This window comes from Malurus melanocephalus, unplaced genomic scaffold, assembly GCF_030028575.1.
Source record: "Malurus melanocephalus ecotype Western Australia unplaced genomic scaffold, MMel_1.1 scaffold_91, whole genome shotgun sequence".
Classification (NCBI taxonomy): domain Eukaryota; kingdom Metazoa; phylum Chordata; class Aves; order Passeriformes; family Maluridae; genus Malurus; species Malurus melanocephalus.
In genome coordinates, this window is record NW_026623323.1 from 453,867 (window position 1) to 477,589 (window position 23,723).

Below are 23,723 nucleotides of genomic sequence, written 5' to 3' on the forward strand. Positions count from 1 at the left end.
TTTCTTTCCTGTGCTGTTCCACTGGCTTCAGTAAGACTTTGTATAAAAACCAATTTGCATTTCTAATGTGGCATGATTAAGATCTTACGTCTACTGTATTTTCCCAGCTTTTGGTGTGTGTTCTGTCTCATTTCATACAGATAGGCTGAAATTTTTGGAAGTTTTCTCTGTAAGTTGCAGTTTGTCTGGATATAACCTGTCTTTTTTTTAAGATTCTTATAAGACAGATTTATGTATTTATATGTATATTTAACCTTTATTTATATATTTATTTCTCAGCTAGAAAAAACATTTTAAAAAGATCATTCTGAGCATTTTTTTACAGTTCTCTTCTATGTGTACTCATAGTTGAAAACATTTGGACTTCCAAATGAGCAAGATAAAAAGATGTTAAAAGGCTCTTTCAGTCTTGGCCAGCTGTAACTCCTAGTGTACAAGTATCTGTGCAGTGACTCATGCTGTGTCATTGTTCCTTTTAAAATCCATCTTATGAAAAAGGAAATTATATGTGAGTTTATATAAAGGGAGAGATAAAATTAAAAACAGGATGTGCAGCAGATTAGGTTTTTTAATGCACCTAAGGTCCATCTTCTGATGATATAAAGTAAATATGCACTTACACTTTCATGATGAAACTTATGCTAGTAATTTAATGTAAATATTCAGTAGTAAAGATGTGACTTTCAGAGCACTAATGTTTCTGACTATTTTCTAGCCTTTCTGCTTCCAGTGTAATTTCAATATCTCTAATCACAGGAACTGAAAATCCCCTCAGTGTGCTCACTGAATCCAGTAGATCACAGGAAAGTTATGTCACTCTTCCAGTGTGGAACATACAGGCATTTTAGGCAGTGATCCCTGTGCTCTGATGACACAGCTACCACCTTGCTCTTCATCAAAGGACAGGTTGGGGCTGTAGGACATCTCAGGCCATTTATTGTGATTGTCTCACCTCTGCTCATGTGTGGAGGTTACTTTCTTTCCCCCTTATATGGAGGCATCTGAAACCCCAGTACAATTCTGTGTTTGTCTGTGAGCAGCTCTTTACCATCCTTTGGGAGCCTGACCCAAAGAATATGTTGCTTCTGTACTTCACTCTGTCGCTCTGTTTAGGTTGTATGAAGTTTTTAAGCCACACTTGATAAACAGGGATCTGAGTAGAGCAGCCTTTCTAGAGCATGAGAGTTTAWTTGCAGGTTTTGTGACACATCAGATAGCCAGGGAGCCCAGCATGACTCGTGTGGTAGGAATGTATCTCATACTCTGTGCTTTCTTATAACTGGACAAGTGCAGRGAAGACAGAGCCAGGACCTGCATGTTCAAAAATTTAAATAGTGATTCTCCTTCCTCTATTTTTGTATATTCTGTAATGCTCAGCTGGTTTCTGTGTTCCTTCCTTGAGCAGACCATCAGGGAGCCCCCTGGGCTGGCTGGTGGGGCTGTCAGCCCYAGTTCAAGCGTGCAGTGCTGGAGATGGAAGCCAGAGAAACTAAATTCTTCAGAATATCTCAGTATGCTTATTAGATTATGCATATAGTAGGAAGTGGGAACTGGAAAGCATTCYTTGAGATGCTTTTAAATGCTCTAAATCCAAAAGATGTGAAGCTAATCTAAATTTGAATTCTTTTTAAGTATCATATCCATGGGGACTTGTTTGGCACAGTGAATTTGTAGAAGGTTGTGYAGCTATTCCTCTGTAGCTAATCAATTTTTGTCTTGCCACAATCATGATTGGTGCCATTGTTGCATCCAATGGCTCTTGACAGCCTGCATAATAAGACTGCAAAAAAATTTAGGAAAACTATTGTAGGTATCCAACTGAGCTGTGCTTTTTAAAAAAGCAATTTGAAAATTACTGAGGTCCCTGAATTTGAATCTGATGTTTTTAGAATTGTTGTATGTTTCCTATAACTTAATTACATCAAAATTTCTCTTTGAGTTTTCTGCTCTTCATTAGACAATTTTCATTAGATAATCTACAGGAGAGTTCTGTCACAAATGCCATCAGGACAGGAACCTGAAGAGCTACAACTGAGACTTTTAATAAAGACATACAGTCTTTATGCTGTACCGCATCTGAGTGAGGGGTGAATTCCAGTGTGGTGCAGACTCTGCTGAAAGATTTCTTTTGACTACAATATTCACAACTGTATCATCTTTGCATTCCAGTAACTGTGGAAAGCTTGAACTCATTGTGGCCCTCCTCTTGATAGGGAGTGTTTAGCAGGATCCTCTCGTTTCTGCATGCTTGCCTGCCTTAAAGTAACTGGCAGCAGCTTAAGTTATCTGTGAGCTCTCTGCTCTTGTCACAGGTTCAAAAGTTAGGAACAGTCAACCAGTGGCAGACCTAYGTCTAAAGACCTTGGCAATGTTTGGTTGCCCTGGGAAACCAGCTAAAATTGAGACAAAACAGAACAACTCCTGCCAAAAAAGGGCTCTCAAAATCCCTATATCCTGAATTTGTCAGGGCCTGAGAGAAAGTCTGAAACTGGCATACAATTCTGAAACGTGCATACAATTTAAATGCGAAAAACCCAGTACAAGTTACAAAGTAGAATTTCCTGAACTATTGTGAATATGTAATACATTTCAAATCACAGCTAAAAAGCACAGATTGGTGTAAACCAGAGCCAAATCCCATTCCTTACAAGAGATGTGTGTGAAAAGCACACAGCAATTACCAGTGCGCTGAAGTAAAGAAATGCTCATTCATGCTGCAGACTGCCAGGGTATCCAGAGAGTTACAAAAGCCCACTCATGCTGAGCACCCTACTTTCTCAAGGAAAATGCTTAGTAAAACTCTGTTCCCCAGCCTTGAGTTCTCTCTGCTGCCCTTCAAGWGACGAGGTTTGCCTTTCTGTCTGGGCTTCCTTTTGTTGAAAGGAAGTGGGTTTTAAATGAAAAAAATCCTTGTGTGATCATGCATTTGCAGTTTTCAGGCAAGCTGGCAGGTCACATTAAAGCTCGTGTGAATACAAGGCTGCCTCATCTTGCTAGATTTGAACTCACATGACTYAACTTGAAGTAGAGAACACATTTTTGGTTTAGATGAAGACACAGCTGCAATAAATGGCACAAGTTGTTGCCAGCCAAAGAATGAGGTAAACCAGTATGAATGAGGTTCATAGTAACAAACTAAAATGCAAGTGTTTGTTTGTCTCTCTCTTTTGTTTAGTGACATGTGRAAGCCCAAATCATGAAAGGCCACTCACTTCTCTGATACACAGTTAATAGTAAAAGCAGTGGATAACTGAGGGCAATGCTTTGCCTCAGTTACACTGTTAGATGAAGAGCATTGGAGCAATTAGGCCAGTGACCCAGAGCAGTGTAACTTGGATCGGAATCTGGCCCCAAGCAACTTGTCTGGGGTCATACAGTCAGTGCCTTCATCTGTGAGATCTGTTTTTTCTGTTGTTAGTCCTGGAGACATAGGCTGTCCACAGTCTCAGACACAACTGTACTTTTCATTGACCACAAGAGACAAACTTCATGCCATTAAAATGCTCCAAAATCTGCCCCTTTAGTAATCAACAGGGTGGCARTCTGCTGAAAACTTTTACTCCCAGTTTTCCAGCAAAACAGCGCTGAGATAGCATCCTTACAAAATACACCACAAATGGGCCTGAGTGCAGTCTGAAGTATGGTCAGAATCTCACARCAGATAGATAATAACAGAGACCTGATAACGCAGACTTCTGCTAAATGATTGAAGTCCGTGTGACAGATTTTACATCTGGGATAGATTTTATAGTAGTGTCTCTGGTGTACTGACTTGCTTTCCAGATCTGGAATTCTATAACTGAGGTATGTGTTATACCCAAATTCTAGTACATGTAAGTAGCTATAAAGTTCCTTTTAATTTTTAAATGGCATCTAAATTAAGCTGGATGGTGGTTTAGAGCCTTTTRCATCCCTTGTTACCTTCTTTCCCTTTCAGCAACTGAGAAATGCACATTTTAATTAAAATTTGTTTTTYAAATGTATTTTGTAGCCAACACATGCTGAGAAGAGCCACTTACCACCCATGTACAGCAAGCTTGCTGTGCTGAGCAAAATGGGAACATTTAATTAGTAGTAAATACTGTGGCTTAGTGTTTGTAGCCTGCTCTAATGTCCTGCTCTATTTCAAAAAGGCAGAATTGCCCTTGCCTGGCTCTGTGGCAGAGCCATGAAAAGCAATGGTTTGCCAGGAGCTGTAGTGCAGCTGGAGCTGYTTTTGCCACACTGCAACTTTCATTCCAGAGAAGCTTGCTTAGCTTCAACACGACAAAGTACAGTAAAAAATAAATCCATGTTTAGTATAAGCATCTGAAAAGTTTAGAGAGAAATGGGTGTAAATTATTTTGCATACAGGAATCACTTGGTGGATAGGATGAGGAGCAAGTTGTTGATTTTGGTGGTGATAATTGCACTCAGCTTATCTGGCCAATTTAGATTGTTTGGTTATGGTATTCATCAGTCATAAAAGGAGATTMCAGCACYTCTCAGACACAAGGATTTGGTCATTCCTTAGAGCATGGTAGGATCAATAGATCTCCATAACTTAGGTACAGGAAAGAGTAGACGTGATAGAATGARTATCAGTTTAATCTTTTGGCCTAGGTGTTTTAATCTTGCTGTGTTCCTGATCCTTAGTGAAAAAACATGTACCTACATGATCATTCACTAYCTTCCAGTTGCATGATTTAATCTGAAAATAATAACTTTCCTTTTTAATATTTCTTCCAATTAATTAAATTTTATGTGAACCTGTGTGTATGTTTAGCTTAGCATATTACTGTGTTAACACTCCTCACCTTACTTGTAATAAAATTGCAAAAAGAAAAGAGAAAAAAATCAGTAATAATGGCCCAGCCTTGTGGGTCACCGAATACTTTATAGAAGCATAGAGGCATCCAGCTTTCATACAAATGTTCTTCCAAAAAAATATCTATAAGGGGTACAGGGAACTCTAAAAAAGGTAATTGTATCAACAGAGATTTGCATCTATTTCAATTTCAGTTCTCAGTCTAGAGGTTTGGCTGCTATTGACATTCTGAAAATGTGATTTAGTTTTGAATGAGTAGAGTATAAATATTAAATACTTCCAAGATGTCAGGATATCAAATAAGAATTAAATCTTAGTGAAAGAATAGGGTCAGCCTTGCCAATTTAGCCATTGATCTGATTTGCAGTTAACGTTTGTGTTATGCTTTGGATTTGTGAAACCTGCGTACATGGTTGCAGTCACATTTTCAGAAGTTCTTGAGTCATTCAGCTTAAATCCCCCTGATTTCAATAAGACTTTTCCAAATCATGTAGGTATTTCTGAAGATGCTACTAATTGTTACTTACATTTTTGATACAAGTAAGGAGAGGTCAAAATTCAAAGGAAGAATTGTCACTGATTTGGACAAGTTGGCTGATAACATAGAGGACAATGTACAGTGATACATCCAAATTTTCTGTTTGGTAATAGCAAGAGAGGAAACAATTATTTTGAGGAATAAGTTTAATGATGCATTAAAAGCATTATTTGYTTTTATTTAAAATTAAATTACAGTTATTAAATAATTTATCTATATTGCAGTTAGCAASTTATAAATTCATCCACATTCGAGCTTAATTGGTCCTGAGATGCTTGATCCTATCAGTGCTTTCAGAAAAAGTATTGTGGGGATAAATTTTGTATTTGACACAGAAACTCATAGAAATTATTCTTGAAAACTTTATCCCTTTTAATGTACTGGTCCAGAGGATGTTTCTGAATCAGTGTAGATYTCTTTGCTAAGGAGTTCCGAAATTGACTGCAGTGTAAAACATACTTTTTGTCCTCATACTCCTTCTTTTTTCTCTGGCAGAAATCTTGCAAATTATCAGAGGTTGCTGTTGCWTCATGAGAATCAGTAGATTTGACAAATGTAATTTGGGAAATAATTATAAAGGGTAACTTCAGCTAGCTCTTAACTTCTGTGACCTCCCTCTCCGGTCTCTGAAGAGAATCAGATTCCTCCAGGGCAAAGTTAACTGTGAGAGTTAACTGTGGGTACTCAGATGATCCCATCTGGGAAACTGCCTTTCTTCACTGAATGCAAAAGGAGCCKGAGGACACTCACTGCCCAAGGGTGATGGGTTTTGTCAATATTTTCTTCTTTCTTAGCMTAGTAAAAGTATTCGTATTTTCCACAGTAGTCTGGAAAATAAATATATATATGAATTCATGTAGATATTTCAYATAGATCATACAAAAATTGCACCTGAAGATCACTGCAAGTCATAGGCATAAAATCTTTTGGACAGTAGCCTTTGCTTTTGGATTAGCAGATACATATTTTGTATCAAATTTATTTGAAGTGTAGTTCCAGATATCTGTGGTCTTATTGCAGGAGTGAATATTGTTGGCTTTTTTTTTTTCTTTTTACTGTTTCTACTGTCATATTTAAGAAATATTTGTGGTTTATTATTAACTTAAAAGGAATACATATGGCTCAACAAATCCACTGTAGCGAATTTTGTATCTATGCCAAAATTTATATTCCACGGAAATCTTTTAATGGGACTGTTTAATCTTGGCTTATCGATTATAGAAACCTTCAGACAAATTGTTCAGTGCAGAAACCAGGCAATACAGACACTGCTCAGTGCTTTGTTTATGCAGGCACACTTTGGGGCATTCTCAGCTGAAGAAGCATTTCAAAAACATTCAGTAAATATAGATATACATGTTGTAGTTAAGTAATAYTTTATTTTTGAAACTATTTTTTTTTAAAAAGTATGGACAGAGTGCACATTTCTTACTAGAAAATGCACAACAGTAGTGTCAGACGATGGGGAGGATATGAGGAGAAGGTTTAGAGAGGTTTATCCCTCTAACAGGATTTTTAGGGTCAGGCATCCTCTCGTTATCTGATTTAGGAATTTGTTTTACAAGAATACTTATTTGGAAAATATTTTTAAATATGCTTATATAAATATAAAAATCTCTGTTGGGTAGTAGTTTGCCATGGTCCTGGGGAGGAAGGGAGAGAGATAGTTAAGAGTCTGAGACTCTTCACTCATTTTTTGGACATGAAAAGAGGCAGAAAMGAAACGTAAACATTACTTCTCTGGTTATTGATATTTATTCCTTGACATAGAATAGCTATCCTAGAGAAATGCCACTTGCACAGCCTAACAAATAACAGCCTTGATTTAATAATTTTTGGAATGCTGTTGTATTTGTAGCTCCCTTGATTTCATTGTCTCCCTTGAACAAGGTGTTGCAGTGACCATTGCAATTGTCAGTACTCAGGTTAATTATTTGTTTGGTGGGGATGTATTGTCCTGGCTCTGTAAAACAATTCTGTATAGCAAGCAGCTGGATAGGGAGCCATTCATTCCAGAGTTCAAGAGAAAAATATGGGAGTGTATTTTTGCTTAGTTGAATTTAAAGTATGCAGCTAATCTGTAATTTCCTGCCACTTGCCTGTCATTTTTGATGGTTATACAGAATGAAGTTTTCTCCCTATTACTGAATTTTTGAGGAAATTAAATACCTTCTCAGTAAATTGRGGAATTCAGTCTTAATTACAGCACTTAAATGTTGTCAGTCTAGATCAGATTTCTGTAATTACAATATTTTACTTYATAGATTTGATATAAAACCTATCAGATGACTTATCAATGCAAGGAAAGGTAGAAACTTTCACATTTCAGAAGGTGTAGGAGTTTCTCTGTTCATGTTATGGCAGTTCTTGTTTGTAAATGAGTTGTTCTCAGTAGTTAACAACCACATCCAATAAGAGGATTTCTTATGTCATGGTACCCATGTGCTCTTAAGAAGTTGATCCCTTCTCATCAAACATTTCTGCTGCAAAATACCATAGCTAATRTCTCTCATTGCATTGAAACTGTTAACTTGAGAAAACCATTTTCTGATTTCYCCAGTGCATGCATTTTAAGATCTGAATAAGGTGAGGGTTTTTTTTTAAATGTGATTGGGTTTATAAAATTTTGTTTGGCATTTAGTGTTTTTATTACATGTGCTGTTGGTATCTGTACATAGCGTAAACCTGATCTTTCAGGGTTTCAGCAATTGCTTCTCATCCTCATCTACACATCTTTTGATTTTCAGATATGTATTAAGGATCTAGCATTAGCTTTTAATTTTGTACTGTGGGAGCAGTCTCACCTTGCTTATTTCTGACACACAAACCTGAGTCACGTTTCCCTTATCACATTCCTGGATTTTCCTGGAGCTGGCACCTCCCAGAAATAACTGCAGGAGTTAATGTTGTGTGTGTCTTCCTAGAGATGGTTCATGCAGCACTYTGTGTGCTCTCCTCTTTGTGACAGCAGCCCAGGTGAGGGAAATGACATCAGTGTAGGGGAAATTGTGGTGACACAGAAGTGACATCACCACAGTTCCACTGACTTTCCTTCCCTCCCTACGCTGGTTGTGGCATACCACCAGGGCTTCCCTCTGCTTTTGTCTTTCCCAGTTATTCAATGGCTTTGGGATGTCTCACCCGCCGTAAAAAAATTGCAGCAACCTAGAGGCTGYTTTGAGGAGCTTGAGCACAGACAGACATGTTTCAGTGAATAGAGCAATCATCATTGAATCTGGGCTTTCTTTTCTGTACCAAACTGTCAGTCCTGGGAAAAGGCCAGTGTTAGAGGTGGAGGTTCTTCAGGAGTTTGGCATGATAGGTGTGCTTTGTTTTTTGTTGTCTTTATACTTCCCCTAAAATGTGTGTGTTGTATCACCTTGTTTTCCATGTAACCACTACCATGTTTTCCATCACCATACCTAACAATTACCCCTAAGCACTACTTTACCCTCTACCCTAACCCCATCACAAGGGGTCTCCAGATTAGAAAGATGTAGGAGAGCAATGCTGGGGCCCTGTCAGACATGCCTTTTCCAGCCCCAGCGTTCCCAGAGCTGCAGGCTCTTTGACTCAACCCTAATCCTAACCCTAAAAATTACCTGGAGATTTTCTGCTTGACATATATGTAAGCTATTTACTCACTTCTAAAGCAAAGAAATGAAAAGGAATGGGAGTGCAGGTATCTAAAGATGTGTGCCAGATACTAATTCTGAGAAACACACAGAAAACGATACCCATTTCCAGAAGCACTTTTGCTCTTCACTGTTGGTGTTCTCCAAAATGCTTTCTTCTCTCCATTATTTTTTGTTAATAGTCATTACTGCTTTGCACAAATCTCCTGAGCCTTAAACCACCTTGGCTGTTTGTGACACGGCCCTGGGTATGGAATACAGAAGCTCATTTTTACACAAATAATTTGCACAATAAGGAATTGTGGATTTATGACTTGGATTTCCTGGCTGCATGTCTGTTCAGAACTTTATACAGTGTTTGGTGTGTGGGGTCTCAGTCTGTCTGTCCAGCTCTGARGACCCCAGCAGCAACACTTCACCTTCTGCTTAAACACAGAGCCTCAGCCCTGGCAGAGCCAATCACAGGAAGCCTTTTCAGTGTACCTGGCAGAGCTTTCAGTCATTTTTCAAATACAAATTGCTTGCAAAAGAAAGCAGTGCCATTTTCTCCCTGCTGGCTTTCTGAAATGTCATGTTGGGAAAAGCACTTTACCATGTCTTTCATATGAAGAGAAAGCTTTCAGTAATGACTGGTATTTCTGAGTCTGTTGCAGCCAGTGCAGCTGTTGAAAATGTCATTRTGTATGGCACAAATAGGGGGGCATTTTGAGCAAGACCATGCACTAAGTGATTTCAGTATTAGTTGGAAAAGGGAAAAAAGTCAATAGAATGTTTGAAGAATAGACAACCTTTTGGATGTAAATGCATAAAATAAAACAAAAATTGAAAAATGGTTTTATTAGTTCTAGAAGTCATCAGCAAAAATACATTATTCGCTATAGTAGTTGGAGATGTATGAATTTTGCAGACTCTGTGATTGAATTTCATATATCTATGAGGAGAGTTTTGAACAATCAGGCCAACTGTAATATTCCTGCATTGAAGTGCTGGAATAATTCTTTGGCAGAATATGTTGAGARGTTGAAATGTTCCTAATGTTTTCCATGTAGAATTCTTACTTTTATTACTGATCAAACTCCTCTGAATTCCATTTTTATCTTTTCTTTTATCAGTTATGATGCAAGTATAAATACTATCTTTTTCCATAATTAAATGTGACTATGAATAATTCTGCCAATGCATTGCCTCACATCCCATCTTCCTCATCTGGCCAGAATTTGGGAGCTTTCGTCTCTTTCCTATGCAGACATTAGCTTTTTTTATTTTCTCACTTTTTTCTATCTATCCTTATCTGTGTTTAATTCTCTATTTTTTTTTTTTTTTTTTTTTTTTTTTACTTCTTTTTTTTTTTTTTTTTTTTTTTTTTTTTTTTTGTTCTGTTTCTTTACTTCTTCTCTAACATCATCTAGATTTTTTTCCTTTTCTACCCAGTAGTTTTTCTCAGCTTTCTGGGTTTTTTTCCATTTGCTCCCTTTCAACTTGGGTCTTATGTAAGTGCAAGAACACCTAATGTTTCTGAGTTTTAATGTTCACGGAATGCTGAACTATAAAGTTGCCTTGGGAACTAAGGGCAGACCTAAATTTAGAASCAGTGATTCTTTTTGGGGTCAGTGGTCATTTGTTCATCTCCCATGTGTACTTACAGACATTAGAAAAAGCTTCCCAAGAAAACTGCAGGTTCTCAGCTGGGAAAATGGGAAGAACAAAGAAAATGGAGTTTGTTTGTGTGTCCCTTTTGCTGAAGCTCCTTTGCTGACCCTTTGGGAAAGGCTGTTCAGGGATGTGCTTGGACTGGAGCACACARAAYAGTGATCAAATRGCTCCTTCACTGAACCAATCATGTYYATTTTCTATGCAGGGAATAAATCACAAGACAGYGGGATTGCAGAGATGGAGGAGCTTCCAGTCCCACACAACATCAAAATAAGTAACATCACGTGTGATTCCTTCAAGATTTCTTGGGACATGGATTCTAAATCCAAGGATCGCATTACTCATTACTTCATCGATCTCAACAAGAAAGAAAACAAGAATTCCAACAAATTCAAACACAAGGTAATTGTCATTTAAAAATCAAGGCACAAATACTTGATTTTAAACAGATGAATCTCTGTGTTCTATTAACCTTTCAAAGCCAGGCCATGGGAAACAGGAATTGGACACCCAGCAAAGGTAAGTTTTGATTAATCTGATGGAATTTTGGTTAYCTTCTCTGTCTCTAGCCTATGTGCATATACACACAAATACATTTGTTTCACAGACAATCGAACAACACCTTTTCAGTTTCATTTGAAAGCAGTTTTGGAACCTGTACAATGTAGTGCAAGGCAGACATTTTTATTCCTGCCTAGTTCTTTATAATTTTTTACACCATGTGTGTATTCTCTGCCTGTCCTTGTTCGGTGACAGACTCCTGAGAGCAACACATGTCATTTCAACAGAAGAGCCACAAATTCTAATGCACTTCAAGAAGGCTTCCAGCAATTTTAGTTTGCAGCATTCAGCACTGTGACCTGAATATTCATCTGGCCTCTTTCCTCAAGCCTCTGGTGCAGGAACATATTGAAGGCATTGCAGAATCTGTGCTTACCAAATCCAGCAAAATGTGCTTTGACCTCAGAACAGTTGAAATACTGAGATGTCTGGAGAAATAGGGAATGAGATAGAACACTAAGCAACACAGTCTTCTGCAAATTTGAAAGTAATGTTAGCATGATCTAAAAAATAAGGTTTGCCAAGGCACAAATAACCATTCAAACAAATGTAAGGGCTGTAATTATATCAGCACCTAAATAACTGTTGGTTTCTAAGCCAGTGGGATAAACAGAAAATATTTCCTACAATTTCTCTGAGAGTTTTATTGTGAGAGTATTTTTCATGAGATTTCTGTAAATAGCAGGTGTATAATTTTCTTATTTGACCTTCTTTGTTCTTAATTTTTGTTGGAAGTAACATATGCTTTAAGAGTAAGGMAAAATCACTTACTATTGCTTGAAATTAAGAATTTTACATGTTTGGCCAGGATGTTGCAGTTGCTAGGAACCAGTGTGTGAAGCACTACTAATCCTAATGTTATAATAGGAATGTATTATGCCCCATTTTTGATTGTAATAACAAATAAAGTTGGGTACTTTTGCTTTTTTTCTTACTGTTGCTATTTTGGACTGACAGCCTTTTAATTGAAATTCCCATTTTACACTGCAGGTATAAATATATCTTCTAATGTAAATGCTTAGTAGGGATGGATTCTTTATAATTTCATACATTTTATTATTCTACATGTTTTTTTCATTCACATGCAAGCTGGTGAAAACTTGGAATATTTATTTTTGTGAAAAGTAGAGCCATCCTAGTAGAGGAAATACCACATACACTTCAGAATCTTTATCAGAGTGATGAGATTACAGTTAAAATGGAAAGGGAGGAAAAGGATATTGGTAGTGTAATACAGATGAGCTATTAGATTTATTTTGTGTTTCTCAGCAATTCCCTAGCTTTTTACTGTGTAGTAATGTTTAGTCAAAGGACAGAGGTAATTGATTTTGTAAGAACAGGAGAATAAAATCTATCCATTAAAATGATGAATAAATTTGATATCTTGTCAGAATTAACTAAAAATTGCTTGCTATTAATTTTGTTAGTGACTTGGTTAAGTTTTTTTTTGTGTAATTAATTTTTTCGTTGGTAAATTCCCAAGCCTGAATAACAGATATGCAGAGAGCAGAGAGGGTGGGCAACAGTAAAGCACAGACTGAATGCTCCAATCTGTGCCAGAGCATTTAGGTGTTTGCTTTCCTGCATGTTCAGTATAAGCAAAGAATGAACTTTTGTTGATTATTGAAATGCTCAAATTCAAAATGTGTAACCCAGGTGTGGTTAGAGCCAAGCATCCTTCCTCCCTTTCAGGCTGGCCACAGGGGTTTCCCAGCTGAAGCTCAGCTGAGCTGATATCCCAGCAGCTGCAGCATTTGGGGCTCAATTCTCACAGAAAGGAACTAAGTCCCACCCATCTSTTGGCTTCCTAACAAATCTTTTATGTAAAGGTTAGGGATAGCACTGCTCCTCTCCTGGAAGCGCTTTTTAGAGAGAAAGGAGTGAGCYCTACTGCTTAGATACAAAACAGAGCGTTGGGATCTACTCCTAGGAGTCATCCAGCACCCTGAAAATGCCTGTGCAAGGAGAATTCATCCTGACTTGGCTTACAGGTAGAGTAAAGCACTACAGGTGCCTGTCTCTCACAGCTGATAACCCAAAGGACCAGCTCCTTTTCTAATTTATACAGAATTAAGATAAAGTATCAGTTTGCTCASATGGCTGTGAGTAAGTGACTCGGGATATAGGCATAACGTGATAGATAGATCCATGCTGTACCTCAGGAAAGGGAGCTGTTTGTTTTCCTGGGAGAGCATGTGTGAATGAGTCATCCTTTCAATACTGTTTCTGTTGGTAAATATATAAATTTTATTCAGCATACTTAGGTTTTGTTATTTATGATTATTTTCATCATTTCAAAAGCAGAAGGTTTGTGTTGGTAGTAGTGTGCAAAGCCTAGAATTGTAATAAGATTTTGTCTTTTTATAAATTCAATTTACATACCTTCTCTCTTTTTTAAAACATGGAAATATGATTACTCCCATGTAATAGGAAGAATGCTCTAATATTTAGCAAAACTGGGTGTGCTGATCTCTCACAATGTGTTGTTTTACAAGCAAAGTTCTACCTGGCAAAAGGAAGAGTAATATGAAATGGGAGAAAGCTGAGGACTGAAAGCTGCCTCTTTTCCCAAAAAGGAGCATTAGAGTGACTCAYATACCTCGCTGCTTATCTAATCAGAGCTTCCAGGCTGTTCTTAGAAATTATGGYCATCTAGGTACCTTTAGAGTTGTCTGCTGGTGGCTGGTGGTGGAGCAGCCATCTGCCACTCCAGAACCCTGGTGCTCTGAGCTGGCAAAGTACCTGCTTTGCACTCCTYTGGTGGCTCAGCCAGGAATGAGAGCTGAGCAGAAGAGAGATGAAAGGGAGAAATGGAGAATCCTCAGAGGAMTCTCGATGTGAACATTTGAACATTTCCTCTGTGTAGTGGAAAGAAAAAGAACATCAGATTAGAATTATGAGGAGAATCACATCTGCCCCTCCTCTCCAGCTGTGCAAGACATAAATCCCTCAGTTAAAGGTGATGTCTGCCCCTTTCTTTTTAGCCTTTTATTTTTTAGGTAGTCTCCCCCTTTTTTTTTGCTACAATTAAAGAGGTTCCTGATGCACAGCTGGAAGGTAAGGCTTCAACACCTGGGGGCAGCAAGGCTTTTAATGTTTCCTAAAACCTGACAAAATTAATGGGGGAAGAGCCAACAGTGGGGTGTGAGCACAGAGATCTGACCCAGGTGGAAGCTTTTTCTACAGCTGAAAYAGAGGTGACAGGAAGACTAATGTTGTTAACTGTAGCACCTGCTGACTGCATTAGCAGGAGCAGACTCAGTGCAGTGGGATGCCTCTTGGGGTGGTAGCTTTAATGTCATTTGGTGTTTGCTTTTCTTTCCTTTGTAATTTTTCTCTGCCTGTTATTTATTATAGCATGCACAACTGTCTCCTTTTCAGAGTTTTTCTTCCCAACTATTGTTTTATTTAAATGAGTATTGGCAAAAGAGAAATCATGACAACAAAATTTTACCCTTGATTATCACTCAGTTACATCAGTTCTTGTAATATCCCAACCTGCTGATTTTACAGTTTCTTAATACAGAAACTGAAGAATATTTTTGTTGATACGAAAACAAAAGAAGAAAGATCATTTCCTATAATGGAAAAGAAGGAGAAAAAGTCCTTCAGATCTTGCTTAGAGATCACGCAAGAAAATATCTCTCTTCTTTTCTTTTCTTTTTTAAAGGACTATTAGGCAAGTATTTATAGGTAGATGATTGTGGACTYGTATTTATAGGTGGAGAGTTAGGTATGTCGTTTAAAGTGCCCACTTTTCACCTGGCAGCCATATTACTATTCTGGTATTACTGGTGAWTATTCAATAATAAATATCTCTCTTTTTATCACAGCTCCTCAGGTACACACTACAGASTGTCATTCAGCTCCATGAGTCCTTTCACCTGCAGTTTTAGCACAAACTGCACAGTTCTTCCTTTTTTTTTTGTCCCTTGGTGATCTGTACTGAAGTCTTTGGGACTTTAGAAATCAAGTATTTCAATACAATACGCMGCTATTTTTCTTTGTTGTACCCTGGGGCTGTGATACACTGGAAGAGCAAAACAAAGGATCTGGAAGGGCAGTGGTGGGGGAAAGCAGRAGGTTCAGTGATAGGCTGTTTGTTTGGCTTCTTCTGGCCATTCCTGTGCAGAAGGGTATTTCCTTAGATGTAAACCCTATATAGTTCCTCTGCTACATGTTTAATTTTCTCCTTTGAAATTTAGTTTGGAACATATCAACAGCAGTGTAGATGGACTGACTGATGGGAGAAGGAGTTTTGTTTGGTTACGTTGTCTGGAAGGAAACAATGACAATGAGAGCACAAGAAGCTCTTAAATTATGATATCTGCGACTTTGTTCTTGGAGAACAAAGCATGTCTTGCTTTCTTTGCATGCTTAAGCACAAATAGCCTGGTCTGGATTATGTATTTGGGCTGTATATAATAGTACTACTGTACAGTCACTTGGAACAAATAATTCATACGTGGAGATTTTCCCCATGTCTCTTAGAACAGGCCTTACACCACTGTCCTCCAATTTACTGCACCAGTAAACCTTGGGAAGTAATCAGGCTTGCTGTTGGGGACTGCATTGCAAAAACAGTGGAGAAATGGGTGGTAGATTGGTTACCCTGCTGACTTGCTTCTGTCCCTTTGTTTGTGACAGGATGTGCCCACTAAGCTGGTGGCCAAAGCTGTTCCCCTGCCCATGACGGTGCGCGGGCACTGGTTCCTGAGCCCCCGGACAGAGTACACGGTAGCGGTGCAGACGGCCTCCAAGCAGGTCGATGGCGATTACGTCGTTTCCGAGTGGAGTGAAATCATCGAGTTTTGCACCGCAGGTAACATTGCCAAGGGATTTTTCTCCACAGGAGTCAATTAATGCTGCCTCTGCTGCCAGACTGGGTTGGTCACCTGCCAGTGCCAACTGTGCCRGTAGCATTTAATAGTCATCTCTGAAAACTGGAATTCAAATTGAGGCTTTTTATGTGTCAAGATCTGGCACATTAAGCAGAGGCAGCTGGACTGCCCTTTTCTTGTGCAATGGCGTAGCTGTCCCAAAGGGCTGTGCCCAGCAGCCCTGCGTGTCCCAGGCTAGCAAAGGGCCACTTGTGTGCCTGTTGCTGGCTGCCAGTACCTGTTGGGAAAAGGTGGAATGGCAGCTCCCTGAAAGCTTAAGACATTCTGCTGCTGTGCCCTCTCTGCAAATCCTGAGCACCACCAACACGCCATCTCAAGGGTCATTTTGGCCTGTCTTTGATTTGTATATCTTCCTTTGGATGTTCATCACCTGCTGCCGCTCTGCATGCCTGTGTGAAAGCTGAACACCAAGGCAAGCTCGGTATGAATCCCATTTTGGTTGGGGAGCCATTTCAGCTGGGTCCTAAGCAAGTTTTGTTAGTTCTGTCACTGGGGGTTTTCTCACAACCAGGGATATTGTAGCAAATATGTCAGTTTGTCAACTGATACGGGGCAGAGAGCTCTGCTGCAGTCCCAAATACAGGAAAAGCTGTAACATAGGAAATCCTGAGCTGGAAGYTGCCATAGGCTTGCAAAGCCTTCACGGGGGAAGGAGTGAGGAATGTCATAAATACCTGTTCATGTCATTGATTTTTTTGTTGCCATTGTTGAAAAGTGGGGGCATGATGTTTACCACGACTCTGTTCCAAATTTTCAGTCTGCATGTCTCTGTAGCTTTTGGAGAGCGTTATGGTTTTTCCTGCCCCCTGTACTAGCAGTTTGTCTTTCCTTTCCAGATTATTCAAAAGTTCACCTAACACAGCTATTGGAAAAAGCTGAAGTGATTGCAGGCCGGATGCTTAAAATGTCGGTTTTTTATCGGAATCAGCACAAAGAATACTTTGATTATATCAGGTAAGAAGATAAACATTTGCAAAGTCCTTTGGCAAATTAAGGGAGTAATGAAAATAAGTAAMTGGAGACAGCTGTGCTAAGGCTAGAGCAGAATGTCTGTGCTTTACACCCCWTTCAGAAGAAGGCAAAGAAAATACAATTCGTTTCTTTCACCCTGCTTAACTCAGCACTTCCATTAGGCAATAAAAGTCTGTGTTTTGGAGCAGAAATTGGGGTACCCACAGGTTTTCCAGCCTGATTTAAGCATCTGTAATCRTAATGGAGAGTTTGGTAGCCAGATATTTCTATTGTACTGATAAATTAGGTGAGAGAAGGCGTGTACAATGGTGTGCATAGTCATGCCTGCATGTAAGGTATTCCATCTCAGATATTTGCTCCCCACATACAACCAGCCATTTCCATGCCCAAATGCAGTTATATAGACTCTGCAATCTCTGTGTTAATTTATAGATCATGTGGGGAGGGAGAGGGCATGATGTTTAGACAGTGTTACAGCACCATGCTTCAGTTGGAATGAAAAAACAGGATAGCTGGAGGTAGGTTCCTGTTCCTGCTGGAGACCCAGTGTGCCCTCCCACACACGGCTGGAAGCAACAGGACAAGAGAAAAGCAGGCTTTTTGATAGAAGGAGTCAAAGCTCATRTGCTGAGTGAGAAGGAGCAGCCACACATGGTAACCTCCCCCTGTTAGAAGAACATGGATGAGAGGTAAGCAGTGTGTTGGAAGGGTGCAGCACTGACTGTGCTTCTTTAATATTCATCAGGACATGGGGCTCCTGCTGGGCCGCATCATTTCAGGTTTATGTGAGTGTCACGCTAGTACCTGCCTAGAATGGAAAGTTTTAAAATAACTCAAGGCAATCCAGCTTCAAAGAACAGACTCCACCACCCCTGGAAACATTCCCCCTTTGTAGTCGTAGGGATCTGATTTATTCCAGTAGTGTGTTGTATATTCCAGTAGTGTGTTGTATATTCCAGAGCACGGGCTTGCTCTTCCCTTCCTATGTTTTGGAAGGATTATTTTGTTGCATGTAGTGATAAAGCTGCAAAACTCAGTGGAGGTAGAGGATAAATTGCAGTTCTTGAGGCTATTTGAGGGCCTCATWAATCACTGCTGCCATCCTGGGCTGGACACCACAGAAGGGAAAGGCCTGTGCTGCTCTGATTCTCATGTTGCTTTGTTTTCAGCTGTGTAGTCATAGTGCACCTGCCTTTGTGTTCATTAGTATTGAAAATTGCCACTGAGGTGCATTTRTAGCTGTGGGTTTGGCCTTGTTCTGCCAAATGTGACTCTAAATGATTGCACTGTATCTTTTCTCCTTCATCCTGTTAAGCTCTTTATTGGTTCAACACCAACAGAGATGAGTTTGTTTTGCCTCTGTTACTGAGATGGAGATAAAAAGCTGTGTTTTACCAGGTCAGTGGGAAGCTACAATACCAGTAACTGGCTGCTGGTCAACTCTTTTGATCTGAAATGGGCTAATACAGTCACAAGGGCTARTCCTTCCAAAATCCACCCTTCTGCATGTTATGATAAAACCCTAACCACGTGCTTCCTATTAGGGAAAATTCCTTGTCATCCTAGGCCGTGCCTGCCAATGGCCTCTGTGGTGTCATCACTAGTGAGCAGCTTGGAAAAGCTCTGGTAGCACTGGCAAACAAGCAGCTGTTCCTGGTGCTAAAGCAGCAGCCCCTAAATGCAGGGTTTGAGGTGTGAGCTCAGAGTGGTGTTCATTCCCTGCAGCCTAGCTGGGCTGAGAGCACCACAAAGCAGCTCAGATCCCCTGAAAGGGTGACCCATAATTAGCCTAATTGGCCACTGGATGTCAGTATCTTGCCACAGAAATGGAACTGACTTTGTCAGAATGGAGCCTGACTTTTCAGGTTGCAGAAGTTTCAGGTGGTTATTTAAGCACCTTCAAACTTGTTTTTTCTTTTTTTTCTCCCTAGTAATCTCTTCATTCATAAAATACTAATTATACACCCCACTCCAAATCCATGTCTGATTAAATAGGGCTTAGACTATAACTAGATAGTGTTTGAATGGCCCAGAAAACTTTGGAAATATATTTTAGAATAAAATAACGATGTGCTGCTGAGGAGATTACAAATAATTTAAAAAAAAAAAAAAAATCACAGTTGGAGGTATGACTGAGCTGATTTAGAGCTGTTTTGCATGTATACCCTGAGTTTGTTTGCTTTGACTGCTACCTCCCACTTTAACCAAGTAAAACCTTCTCCCACACAGTACCATTTTACATGGACTGGTTGAAAACTAAAAGCAAAGACAGAACAATCTTGCTGGGCTAATTTATCCTCTCCTAGAAGAAAGAAAAGAAGGAAAAAAAGAGAAAAAAAAAAAGTAAAAGCAAAGTAAGAGTTTCCAGCCCCACACCCTTGTGTATTTTTAATCTGTCATGTCAGTGAGTATAAAGGCATTGTTCTAAGGGTGCCTAGCAAATAGGGTGTTTTGCAGGATTTATGAAAGGGGATGGCCCCCTTTCAGGTATCATGAGGTTGCAGCTGCAGAGAGAGCCAAAGCTGCCACTGGGGCATTTCCAGAGAGGTATGGGGCACAAATGTTGGAGAATGCCCTGCTATACATAAACTCTCAGGTGCTAAGGAGGATTAGGAGGATTAGATGGGGTGTTTTGGAGTGGTCTCCTAAATTTAGCATCCTAATGGTGCTGAGTGTAATTTGGGATTTGGGGTTTTCAAAATTCACTTGTGCGTTGCACATTTCACTGGAATAAAATTGAGCTAGGTTTGGAAAAAAAAAAAAAAAAAGTCTGTCTTTCCCCTTAGGACTAGTGACTGCAGAAACTGGATACCAACCAAAATGGGAATTAATCAAATTGCCTAATTCTCTGTGCCCAGCTCTATTCTGATTGAAGTCAGCAGCAGACCAGTTAGACTTGAAATGATCATTTGGGGAGAAAAAAGACTGTGGCAGACAGTACATTCCTTCCTATAACCTCTCTGAAAAGCATCCTTCAGAAATAACTTTCACTGCTAGTTTTCTACATGAACTATAGGCTGCCCATGCTAAAAATAYGCATTAACAGACAGTATATTCACTATATGGAGACTGACTTGAAATGTTCAACATGTGTTTATTGTCAGAAATGTAGTGTMAGGCTGAACAAAGCAGCTAATTAAAGATATGTGTGGTTTGGGGGCTTYTTTATTTGTGCTTTTTGCTTGTGCCTGCATCGAATACCCAGACAGCTGACAGAGAAGGCAGCCTGGAAAAACAGATTTTTCCCCTTGAGCAGGAGTTATTCTAGTTCTTCCCAAGTCTAATGGCACTTGATTTTCTTGATCCTAAGACYGTGGTGACACTAACCACTAACCAWWYCAGYTGAATGGTTTTCCTTTGTGTCCCTTCAGTCCTGTTTCCAAACAGCATGATGKCTTAGCTTTCCACCTTTTCTTTACCATGTGTTATGAAATAAACAATGCCAGTTCTTCATTTGTAGAGAGCATCATGGGAATGCTATGCAGCCCTCTGTTAAGGATAACAGTGGCAGCCATGGCTCTCCGATCAGCGGCAAGCTGGAAGGCATCTTCTTTAGCTGCAACACTGAGTTTAACACTGGGAAGCCGCCCCAAGATTCACCCTATGGAAGATACAGGTATGAGATTGCAGCTGAAAAACTCTTCAACCCCAATACTAACTTGTACTTTGGAGACTTCTACTGCATGTACACAGCCTACCACTACGTCATCCTCGTGATCGCCCCYGTGGGGTCACCAGGAGACGAATTCTGTAAGCAGCGCCTTCCTCAGCTAAACATAAAAGATAACAAATTTCTGACCTGCGATGAAGAAGACGGGGTCATGGTTTACCATCATGCCCAGGATGTTATTTTGGAAGTAATTTACACTGATCCTGTGGATCTCTCCCTCGGCACAGTCGCAGAAATTACCGGTCACCAACTAATGAGCTTGTCTACTGCAAACGCAAAGAAAGATCCCAGCTGCAAGACCTGCAATATCAGTGTTGGACGTTAAAACTTCCCTCRTTCCTTAGGAGCCTTCAAACCTCTGTTGCCCATTTCCATAGTCAGACGGTTCTGTCGGAAGCATGCACATGCCGCTGTCACCAAAAGCAACCACCAGTCTTCGAAATCTCCAATAGCCTTCTTAGTATTTCTTCTCTCCCTCTTTCCCTTCTGTTCCCCCGATGCTTTAAATGATTAGAAGTCCTGGATTTCTTTCTGGCAACCATTATACCTAGATGCTGCAAAAATTGTTTTCTGTTTCTTGCCAAACATAACAAAATCCTATATAAACTGCTTTAGCAAAATAAAAATAACGGCTTATAAATGGTGTTTAAATATGCATTCATTTTAACTACTGAACAAGTACTGGGATAACTGAACAGCATGAAAGGTTGTAATTGCAGCATGATTTGAATTTCAGAGCCTAGAAATGTCAGCACTTCCAACGTGTTGTTTGACAGTGTTATTTATGTTATTTATATTAGCTAACTGAAAACAGAAACTGTGTCTCGACATAATAAATATAATAGAAAAATATTTTATTTGTACTGTTGTATAAAATATTATACAATCATATAGAATATATAGATTACATTTTAATATCAATTGTATACATATGTCATTAAATCATTTTCCCTTATCAAAGATGTAGTTTGTAAACTTCAAATAGCTCTGTATCTGTTCTTGTTGCTCTAGATGACTTTAATTAAAACAGATTTATGAAGACCATTTCTGATTCATAAAAGTCAAGTTATAAATTATTAAGTCAGTACACTGCAACAACAAACGGCTGCAAAATAAAAAATTCCTTTTTTAGTGTTCATATTTTTTCCTCCAAACTATTTGAAGATGTGTACATCTTCCAAATCATGCCATTACATACTAGATAAATACAAACATGGTTGKTACATAATAGTCTTTAGAAAATCAAATCTTACCAAGATAAAAAACAGGTTGCTTATACTATGTGGTCAATACAAAATGACAGGTAAAGCAATACACTAAACATGATTCAACTGGTTCCAGTTCCTTTTTTCTTTCTTTAAGTGATTGTYCCCTCCTTTCTGTCTGGGCTGGGTATTTCCCAGAATCCCTGCTTTTCATATCTAGTACAAAACCTGCTGATAATCCTTCTATTCCTAGTCCACTTTTCATACCAATGGCCTATCACAAACAGTGACAATTCTCCTTAATAGTACAAAGTGTGGATCTCTGAAAGTGAAGAAAAACGTGTAATTCCAATGGAAAAATAACTTACTTTTTATAACCTTATTTTCAGTAAACAAGAAGTCTAGCAGTCCTCATCAGATAACCGTGACACTCACTTTATACCATGTACTTTATCTATCCAAAATATCTTAGCATAATGCAGTAATCTAATCCTGTTTTAATATATATATGTGGCAATTTATAACACAAGAAGTACTTCAACATTTTACAAAGTGCATGCGTCTAAACGAGCTTTGGTAGTTAGAGAAGCAAATGTTATAGCATCAGGCAAACCAAAGTGCAAAGTTCAATAGAGAAATCAAAATTAGCATGTASTTGATCTATTTACTGACTTAAATTCCGTGAGCCAGGTCCTGTGAACTAGTGATAAGGACAGCAGCCAATACAGCTGTTCTGTCTCTTCCCAGAAACCTGTAGCTRTTTCATTCTGCCAAACACTTCCTCTTACTCCCAAAACACCAATAGTTCCATTTGGCAGACACATTCTGGCCTTTTTTGCATAAGCAGCATCCCTTTGCTCTACCCCAGTCCTGGCACTGGTTCTTTCTGTGCGCCTTTCTTTGAAGCCACTGGCATTGAATGGCAGCTCTGTCTTGAAAGCTAGAGTTTGTTCTTTTTCCTTCACTCATTTTCATTAATTTCTTCTAATCTAGCAAATCAGCACCTTGAGAGCCAGCATTACTAATTAATTATAGTGCATGTTAATTCTGAAAACGAACATGTGGCGCATTGTCATGTACTATGATGTACTAAAAACCTGCAGAGCATTTTCTCACACTTTTAGAGCAGGTCAGACTGAGAATCTGCATTACTTCAGTGTCCTTTTMATTTCTTAACATTCTCACAGTGCACTTCAAGGCTTTTCCAAAAGGAAAATATATACTATAATCCACTCACCCGTGCTTTATATTCTTGGATATTGCTGTCCTCTCTCATCCCAGCTATTATAATTGGTAAAGTGCATCAAAAATCTCAGTGTGTCAAATAATTGTGCAGCAGACCAAGACCTGTAAAATTACTTCCTCTTTTTCATTACTTGTTTGTTTGCTTGGAATTTTTTTTTAATTTTTTTTTTTTTTTTTTGCTAGAGAACAATATCACAGCATTGCATTCACTTCAAATAGTTTTGGAAATATCATGCTTACTGATGAGAACCTCCAGGAGCCTGATTTTGGCTTTTGTGTGCTTGTATTCGGAGTATTCCTCAGCCATTGGCACTCGATCTTCTTTCTGAGGACTCCTATGAAAAGGAAATAAAATATTCTTTCATGAATAAGAAGAGAAACAGTCTTACAAATTAATTCTGCAACAGCTGATGAAGATTGGATTTTGATACTGACTGTAAATGACTACAGGACCAAAAAGCTTCAATATACAGAAATAAAATAGTATTTTAAATGCTGAATTTTCATATACCAGACAACTTTCCTGACAGCATCCT

At 39.0% G+C, this 23,723-nt stretch overlaps 2 protein-coding genes across 4 annotated transcripts in view; one reads left to right on the forward strand and one right to left on the reverse strand.

Moving 5' to 3' along the window:
- Window positions 1–21,931, forward strand: part of PHYHIPL (phytanoyl-CoA 2-hydroxylase interacting protein like) — a 123,968-nt gene extending 102,037 nt beyond the window's left edge. For all 3 annotated transcript variants that reach the window (XM_057368374.1, XM_057368373.1, XM_057368375.1), the window contains exons 2-5: window positions 10,839–11,035; window positions 15,842–16,016; window positions 16,932–17,049; window positions 20,528–21,931. In XM_057368374.1, the coding sequence (XP_057224357.1) occupies window positions 10,839–11,035; window positions 15,842–16,016; window positions 16,932–17,049; window positions 20,528–21,062 (1,025 nt within the window). In that variant the 3' untranslated portion in view covers window positions 21,063–21,931. The remainder of the gene's footprint in view (window positions 1–10,838; window positions 11,036–15,841; window positions 16,017–16,931; window positions 17,050–20,527) is intronic.
- Window positions 21,932–21,950: 19 nt separating this feature from the next.
- The window catches only part of FAM13C (family with sequence similarity 13 member C), a 110,842-nt gene continuing 109,069 nt past the window's right edge, over window positions 21,951–23,723 (reverse strand). Inside the window, exon 22 of the mRNA XM_057368372.1 lies at window positions 21,951–23,522. Coding sequence (XP_057224355.1) covers window positions 23,399–23,522 — 124 coding nt within the window. The 3' untranslated portion in view covers window positions 21,951–23,398. The remainder of the gene's footprint in view (window positions 23,523–23,723) is intronic.